The sequence below is a fragment of the Agrilus planipennis genome, unplaced genomic scaffold (genome assembly GCF_000699045.2).
Source record: "Agrilus planipennis isolate EAB-ADULT unplaced genomic scaffold, Apla_2.0 scaffold223, whole genome shotgun sequence".
Taxonomy (NCBI): Eukaryota; Metazoa; Arthropoda; class Insecta; order Coleoptera; family Buprestidae; genus Agrilus; species Agrilus planipennis.
The window spans coordinates 89,215-98,060 of record NW_020438932.1 but is presented as its reverse complement, the minus strand read 5'-3'; the positions used below and the strand labels follow the sequence as shown (position 1 = coordinate 98,060).

The window sequence follows — 8,846 nt, the reverse complement described above, 5'->3', positions numbered from 1 at the left end:
TTTCATTTTCTCTTAACAGCTTCTGTTTTTCCTCTTCTCCCTCCATTTTTTGCTGCTCCGCTTCTTTCTTTAATTCTAACACTACCTTAAATAACTTGCTAATGTCACTTTTAACTGCCAATAATTCACTTTTTATCACTTCAAAATCATTTATCTCATTAATTTTGATAACACCGTCGATGTTAGGTTGCCACTCAATCTCCTTGTCAGTGCCATCTTTACACATTTCATCACTACTATCTACCCCCTCCGCGTCTTCTGACTCGCCCATGTCTTCTTCTCTATTCCTCAAATCGTATCCCGATCTGTATTTATTCTTAGTTCCGCTGAGTACCATTTGGCTCCCTCTGTCATCGCTGATGACGTATTTCAAAATACTTCCTTCTTTCCCTTCCACGCACTTTTTTGGCGGGCGCCCTGGCCCTCTTTTTTTTGCCTCGCTTTTTACTTCCATAACCTCAACGGCATATTCCTCGCTGTTTCACCTCGTAGTTCCCGTAGTTGTCAGTACTTCCCTCGGGAAATATATTCCAACTATACTTCCAACAGACAGCCGCTTATTTTCACAAAATCACCACCACCACTTTTAAATTTCTGAGAGACTTCGCAATATAATGCTACTCGTCACGTCGATCACTCTCCACCTTCCGCCATCCTCTCCAAATAAATTTAAATAGATTATTTTATTAATACGAATAATTTAATTTAACAATAATTTCGACTCGCACTGTAATATTTCTATGCTAATCAAGACTAATGAGCACTATATATAGTTTTAAATACTGATTACTGGACCATCAAATAGGCAACCCACTGTACTGCAAAGTATTCTCATAGTCAGTGTAGTGCTTACTCCTAATCTAATGATTTTGTTATCAAATAGGTAATTAAAAATATCCACTAGTAAGTTTGAATCATATAATTTTAGTTTGCATTCATTCATAACTACTTTACTAAATTTTGGTATTTTCAATTCGTTTAATAAGAGAAAAATTAATTTATCAAAAAAATAAAAACTGCTTATTTAAATTAGGGATTACAAGTGCATCCCGGGAATTTCGAGCTTTAAAATTCGTTTTACTGATGCCTCAAAAGGACTTTAATAGATTTTAGTGCATTCAAATGTTTTAATAAGAAAGAAATAAAAAGATAAAAAAATAGAAACAATGTATTTAAATAGGGGTTTGAAAGTGCACCCCGCTGATTTCCAACTACACAATTTTATTGAATGATGCCTCACAATAAATTTAATAGATTTTGGTGCTCTCAGCTGGTTTCATAAGGGAGAAATTTATTTTATCAAAAAATTAAATTGACGCTTCTTAATTGGGGATTGAAAGTGCGCCTCGGTAACTTCCAACTATAAAATTCTGTTCACTGATACCCTACAACCACTTTAATACATTTTGATACTTTTAGTTCGTTTCATATCTATTTTAAATTTAATAAAAGGTAAAAAATGAGTCCTACCTTTCCGATGTAGTGTCGGTTTTTTGGAAAGAACAATTCTGAAATAACAACATCGTAATGTCCTCTTCCATAGTCCTCATTAGTTCGAAGTACTAAAACAATAACGATTTTGTCTTATTAATAAAGAAGGAATTAAAAAAAAAGATTAAATCATACCTTTTTCTATAAATTCAAAAGTGCAGTCCAGAATATTCTTAAGGCAGTAGGTTATAAGAAATTTTCCTTCATAGGCAAACTATTCGAAAAGCTGAAACAAAAAGATAATTGATTAGCAGTAGTGTAACAATAAATTAAATGAAAAAACCAATGTAATTCACGACCGTATAAATATTCACAATACTTGCGAAATGCTTGTTACTTTTTTTATTTCTTCTGAAAAAACAATTTAAAATACAATCATAAGTTTAATAAATTATAATATTACCATTAAATAAAATATAAAACTATTTGTTGTATCCCCATCATGGGCCCTTAGCATTTTTTACAAATATTTCATTTGAAATTTAAAATACATAGGCAACCAATTATGCAGCTTACTTCACAATCGCTTTTAGTGCTCTCTGGCGTTCGTACTGTGAACAGCTAGTTAGGAACCTTCACATCGAATTTTTTTTAATAGTTCCCTACTTTATCATCTCGAACCATAGCATCTAATATAACCTCACAAAGTCACATAACCTCTACTAAAAATATGTAAAACATTTACATTAAAATTGAATTAAAAAATTATACAATACTTTCAATAAAAATGGTTCAGGGAAGTAAAGTGTTTGCACCCCATCGTTGTTTAGGTTATGTTAGTAATCACATTCCTTTACAACTACGATACATTAAAAATAGGAAGGAACATTTGATTGTGACTTGTGCCGGTAAATTCTTCCTTACTTACGGAATTAGCCACTTTAGTTTACTCAGTGTTAGTGGAATTCATCCATCTGATATTACTTGTATGACTTCTGATACATATCATATATACACAGCTTGTGAAAATGTTATTTATGCATGGAGACGTGGTACAGAATTGAAACATGTTTATAGGGGCCATGCAAAATCGGTTCATCTTATGCTACCTTTCGGAATTCATTTAATTTCAATTGACGAAGGAAATAAAGTCAAAGTTTGGGATATTATAAACGAAAATGTCCTTTTGGAATTACTATTTCCTATTCAATCATTCAAAATAAGTGCAGTTGCTCATCCAAAAACATACATTAATAAAATCCTTTTCGGAAGCAAACAGGGTTCAATGCAATTGTGGAATGTGAACAACAGTAAACTAATATACTCCTTTAAAGGCTGGGACTCTAGTATTACATGTTTAGAGCAGGCTCCAGCATTAGATGTAGTTGCTGTTGGATTGGCATCAGGAAAAATTATCTTACATAATTTAAAATATGATGAAACAGTGATGGAATTTGTCCAGGATTGGGGTTTAGTCACCAGTATAACATTCCGTACTGATGGACATCCTATTATGGCAACAGGCAGTACAAATGGACATATTGTATTTTGGAACCTTGAAGATCAAAAAGTGGCTTCACAATTAGTTTCAGCCCATGAAGGAGCAGTGACTGGGATGATTTGTGTGCCAAATGAGCCCCTGATTCTTACATCTTCACCTGACAATACACTAAAACTTTGGATATTTGATATGACAGATGGAAGTGCAAGACTCTTAAGAATAAGAGAAGGTAGTTAACTTATACAGAAATTTTAGTTTATATTGAAAGTGAAATGTTTTGTTTTTAGGTCACTCATCTGCTTCAACATGTATTCGTTTTCATGGCTCAAACGGTCATAATATCTTGAGTGCAGGAAATGATTCAAGTCTTAGAATTTTCAATACCCAAACTGAGCAGTTCAATAAAAGTTTAGGTGTAGCGTCATATAATCGCAAAGTTAGTAAAAAAAGAAAAAAAAACGCTGAAGACTCTTTAAGAATGCCACCAATAGTGTTTTTTGCTTCTGAAACCACAAGAGAAAAGGAATGGGATGGAATTGCTGCAATACATTCTGGTAATAAAATTTAATAGAATCGACTTCTTATAGTTCCTAGTTAAAAATAGATTTGCCAATATGTGCTTCTTACACAGTTCAAAAAATACCTTTTTTCCTTTACCTGCAGGCTATATAAATCAGTTTCACAATTTTTTTCTCATTACTAATGATAAAATTGTAACAGGCTTGCCTTTGGTTACAACGTGGTCATATAATAAGAAAAAGATGGGAGATTACAAGTTACTTCCAGAAAGGTTACATAAAAAGAAGTTGAAGACAGAATGTTCAGTAACTGCCACTTGTTTGACTCTAACAAAATGTGGAAATTTTGTTATAGTAGGATACACTGACGGATATGTAGACAGGTAAATTAAACGTGAATTTTCTGTTTAGGGTGTAAGTTAAACTTGCAATAAACTACTGGTTAATATCGAACGTTCTTTTCCATTTTAAATCAAACTTGAAGGAATTTTACATGAAACGCATTTTAATTTGAAGTAGTACAAAATTTTTAGGGGTGTTTTCTGGGGAAAATTGCATACTATCCAGAATTTCTTAAAAGTAAACATTCCTTTCTGAGAGCATAGCTCACTTAATTTAAGTTCAATGTAGAATCTATTTAAACCATCAACGCAAACATTTTTCTAGGTTTAATATTCAGTCTGGGATGTGGAGAACTTCTTATGGAAATCCTTCAGCTCATGATACTACTGTTAGGGGCACAGCTGTGGATTCACTGAATAATGTCGTTATAACAGGCGGCAGTGACGCAAAAATTAAATTTTGGACTTTTAATGGGAAAGGTGAGGCTACAAATAAGTATATTTTTTATTAATGAATTAACTTTTTGTCATTTCAGAGACTACACCGTTACGAACTTTATCTATCGAAGAATCAATAAATTTTATAAGATCTCATCCTGAAAGTTCATTGATTTCTGTAACCACAGATTTTTTCTCTATTTTGGTTATTGACGTATCATCGAAATCAATAGTTAGAAAGTTCTGGGGCCACAAAGCTCAAATTACGGATGCAACTTTTAGCCCTGACTCGCGTTGGCTTATAACTTCTGCAATGGACTGTACAATTAAGACTTGGGACATACCATCTTCTCAATTAATAGACCATTTCAAAACAGAAGTACCCTGTATATCGTTGTCGATGTCTCCTACAGGAGAATTTCTGGCTACAGTTCACTTAGATAATTTAGGAGTGTTTTTGTGGAGTAATCGAAGTATTTATTCTCGCGTTTCTCTAAAAAACTTATCTCCCAGTGACGAGCCTCCCCTCATGATGCTTCCAGAAATAATTAATGAAGGTATTAAGGTGGAAGATGATGACGAAGATGAGGATGAATTAAACAAAGAATTCATTTCTAAGTGTCAAATATCGGATGAGTTGGTGACTCTTTCAGAATTACGAAACTCTCGTTGGCAAAATATCTTTAATATGGACATAATTAAGCAGAAAAATAAACCGAAAGAAGCTCCAAAAGTGTTCAAATCTGCACCGTTCTTTTTACCAACTGTAGCTTCCTTGACCCCTAAGTTCGATTTTTCGAAAAATAATGAAAACAAAGAGCAGGGCAACGTGATAACGCTCGATAAAAATTTCCATACATTTTCTCCGTTTGGGGAACTTTTAGATAAGACAAAAGAGCTGAATAATTTTGAAAATGTTGTCGAAACACTCAAGTCAATGGCTCCGAGTATGATAGATTTCGAAATTAAATTGCTGGATCCAGATGTAGGAGGAACAGTAGATGTTATGGTACAATTTTTAAAATGTATAGAACACATGTTAAATTCCAATAACAATTTTGAATTGGCTCAAGCATATTTGGCTACGTTCTTGAAACAGCATTTTAAAACTGTTATGGTAGAACCTAAACTTGTTAGTATGTTACCTACACTTCAGAATTGCCATTCTAGTACTTGGAACCGTGTGCAAGATAGAATGTTGTATAGTCTTTGTGTTGTTCAAGCGTTAAAATTGTTTGATCAATAAAGTTTTTCCATATAAGCATATTGTATTATATTATTAGCAATTAGTTGTTGAGTTTTTAAAATGTAAGAAAAAGCTTTTAAAGAGACTAGAATGAAAACAAACAGACAAGTTAGAATGTTATGGTTGAAGGACTACTAAAATAAAATGCTTTTTAAAAATACAGAAACAAATTGCAAAATTTAGATGTATAATATATATGTATGTATAAAATATATTTTTGTATTTACATCATCCTTAACAACGAAAAATTTAATTGAAAAATAAATAACACAACTTTTTCAAATAAAGCTAACAAAAACTTTTTGTTCGCATTTTTTTTACCTATAATCAGAAAACAGATAAGTATTCGTCATATACAGTACACAACGTAAAAATACCCACATTAGACAATTATTCAAAACAAACTAAAAAGCATTCATTTACGTCAACAGTGTTTATGTTATGAAATCATAACTCTTTTGTTAAACTGCCTTAAATAGATTTATAATAAAATACCAAATAAATTTAAATAGATTTTTTTACTAAAATCGAAAACTCACGACTCACACTGTAACCTTTTTAGATTACAGCGCTCTCTAATTTCGCGCGAAGGTACCATAATAATTTGAATTTAAAAATAACTTAAAATACTACTGATTATTGGTCCTTTACATAGGCAACACACTATACTGCCGAGTATGCGTGAGTGATGCAGTATCAGTTTTAACTCTTTTATTAAAGCCTCCCTTTTAAAAAAGAGGGTTTAAAATATTTACCAATAAGTTTCAGCCACATCATTTTAGTTTGTGTCCACCCATAATTACATTATTACATTTTGGTACATATCAATTCTTTTCATAAGGGAGAAATTTATTTGACGAAAACTAAAAACGTTTTCAAATTAGGGGTTGAAAGCGCACCCCGGCGATTTATAACTATCAAATTCTTTTCAGTGATGCCTCACAACAACATTAATAGATTTTGGTGCTTTTAGATCGTTTAATAAGGGAGAAATTAATTTATCAAAAAATGAAAACGACGTTTTTAAATTGGGGGTTGAAGTTGCACTTCGGTAACTTCCAACGACAAAATTCTTTTCAGTTATGCCTCAGAACAACTGTAATACATTTTTGTGATTTTAAATCGTTTAATAAGGGAGAAATTAATTTATCAAAATATTATAAAACCGTTTTTAACTTGAGGGTTGAATGCGCACCTCGGCGATTTCTAACTATAAAATTTTATTTAGTGATACTTCATAACAACTTTAATACATTTTGGCACTTTCAGTTGGTTTAATAAGGGAGAAGTTAATCTTAAAGGAAAGATAAAGAAATTAATCTTACTTTTCCTATGAAGTGTGGATGATTTTTAAAAACAATTCTGGAATAGCAGCCTTGTAGTGTCCACTTCCGCAGTTAACAACCCAAAACATTGAAAGAAAACTCCATAGTCGAATGGTTCGATATACTAAAACAATAAAAATTTTATTTTATAATTAATAAGTAAAATTTAAGAAAAAATGTATCANCAAGTAAGTGTTACAAATTATAAAAGTTAATTATTAACTAACTTCTACAAAAAAATATCCTAATACTATAATTACTAATACGCCCTAATGGCAAATCCAGCTCAAAGAAAGTACTGATCACTGTTCTTTTTTAGAAAAACAACCGAGTTACAATCATGGTAACACTTGCGCAATCTGATTATTGTAAACAACAATCATATGATCCTCAAGATCCTCGCTGTGCCAGAACTATTTTAACAGGAAGATTATTGAAGGTAAGGCAACAATGATTTTCAAGCATTGGAGATACAAAATAAACTGAAAAGTATTGACGTCAGGATTACCCATTATTAAGCGATGTATGTAGAAATCACATAACATAATCGTTATAGGGGTATTAGTTATTAATTTCTATTTCTTCCCTTTTTTCCCATTTGGACGTAGATTAATAGCTAATATAGGGTCATAAGGCTTTTTAAGGTACATGTACATATGTAGTAATACTCTCCTTAATTTTGTTTTTAGTAGATATTATTACATTGATTACTATCTATTGCTAATTCTCGATATTTTTTGCATAAGCAAATTTGTGCAAAGGTTCAAAATTTTGGTTTCTTTTATATCTATTTTACTTATTTAGTAGAGAATTGTACATGCAAAAAATATTAGAAATACCTAAAATTTATTATATGTTCATGTAATCACTAAAAAATTTAATTGGAAATTTTGGTGGAGGCGCCGGGACAATTTAAAACAAAGGCTACAATTGACCTATAATTCTGATTTCATTGAAGTAGATTGATGAATTTTCACCTTTAAATTATATTTTTTCGTAGATGCAGTTGGGAATGCCAATTTGTCATTTTTTTTTCAATTAAAGTCAATTTATAATATAACATATAGGCAGCCCAACATACAGCAAATACTACAACTGTATAATAACAAAACTACAAAAGAATTAGAAAACGTTTTTTAAGGGAAATTCAATATTATCCTCGAACAAATTATAAAATATTACTCAGAAATTATTAATGATTTAGTAACATATTTTTGAAGATATGCTTTGAGCGAATTTGGCTGAAAACCTTTATACATCCTTATAACAATAAATTACAAAAGTTACATAACTTTGTGTAGTGTATATGATTTTTTATTAAATAAATAAATTATTTTATTTCTCACTGCTGTTTTGTTCCTTCGTCGTATAACTGGGGAATTTAAGAATTTAAATAAGAGGTGGACATGAAATATCCCATAAAAACCATTTATATGTAGTTACTAAATAGGAATATTTAGGAAATTGCTATTGCAAATTGTCATTTAAATATAGATAATTGTTTATGAAGTTATGTATTTTAATACAAATAATTAATACGTTGCTGAAAATTTTGGTGGAGGCGCCGGGACAATTTAAAATAAGGCTATAGTTGAGCTATAATTTTGATTTAATTGAAATAGGTTGATGAATTTTCACCTTTATATTATATATTTTTCAGTAGATGCAGTTGGAGATGCCAATCAATATTTTAAATTATTTTTAATTAAACCACAATTTATAATGTAATTTATAGGCAACCTAACATACAGCAAATATTACAACTCTATAATAATGATGCAAAAAAGAGTTAGAATACGTTTTTTAAGTGAAACTAAATACTAGCCTCGAACAAAGAATAAAATTTTACTTATAATAATAAATATATAATATTTAATGAATTAGTAACATGTTTTTGAAGATATGCTTTTAGTAAATTTGGCTGAAAACTCTTATACATCCAATCCAATAAATTACATAAATTAAATAAGAGATGTAGATGAAATATCCCATAAAAACCATTTATATGTAGTTACTAATTAGGAATATTTAGGAAATTGCTATTGC

At 30.8% G+C, this 8,846-nt stretch overlaps 1 protein-coding gene and 1 long non-coding RNA gene across 2 annotated transcripts; one reads left to right on the top strand and one right to left on the bottom strand.

Moving 5' to 3' along the window:
* Positions 1–1,474: 1,474 nt before the first annotated feature.
* LOC112904380 lies at positions 1,475–6,921 on the bottom strand. Its single transcript, XR_003231059.1, has 3 exons — positions 6,801–6,921; positions 1,627–1,717; positions 1,475–1,562 (listed from the first exon to the last, which is right to left on the bottom strand). It is a non-coding gene; the product is annotated as an uncharacterized LOC112904380 (long non-coding RNA).
* LOC108743086 (WD repeat-containing protein 36) lies at positions 2,125–5,490 on the top strand. The gene is made up of 5 exons (XM_018478508.1): positions 2,125–3,161; positions 3,220–3,486; positions 3,653–3,833; positions 4,117–4,271; positions 4,328–5,490. Exons 1-5 carry the CDS (start codon positions 2,219–2,221, stop codon positions 5,473–5,475), a joined length of 2,694 nt encoding a protein of 897 aa, XP_018334010.1. The 5' UTR covers positions 2,125–2,218; the 3' UTR covers positions 5,476–5,490.
* Positions 6,922–8,846: the final 1,925 nt, after the last annotated feature.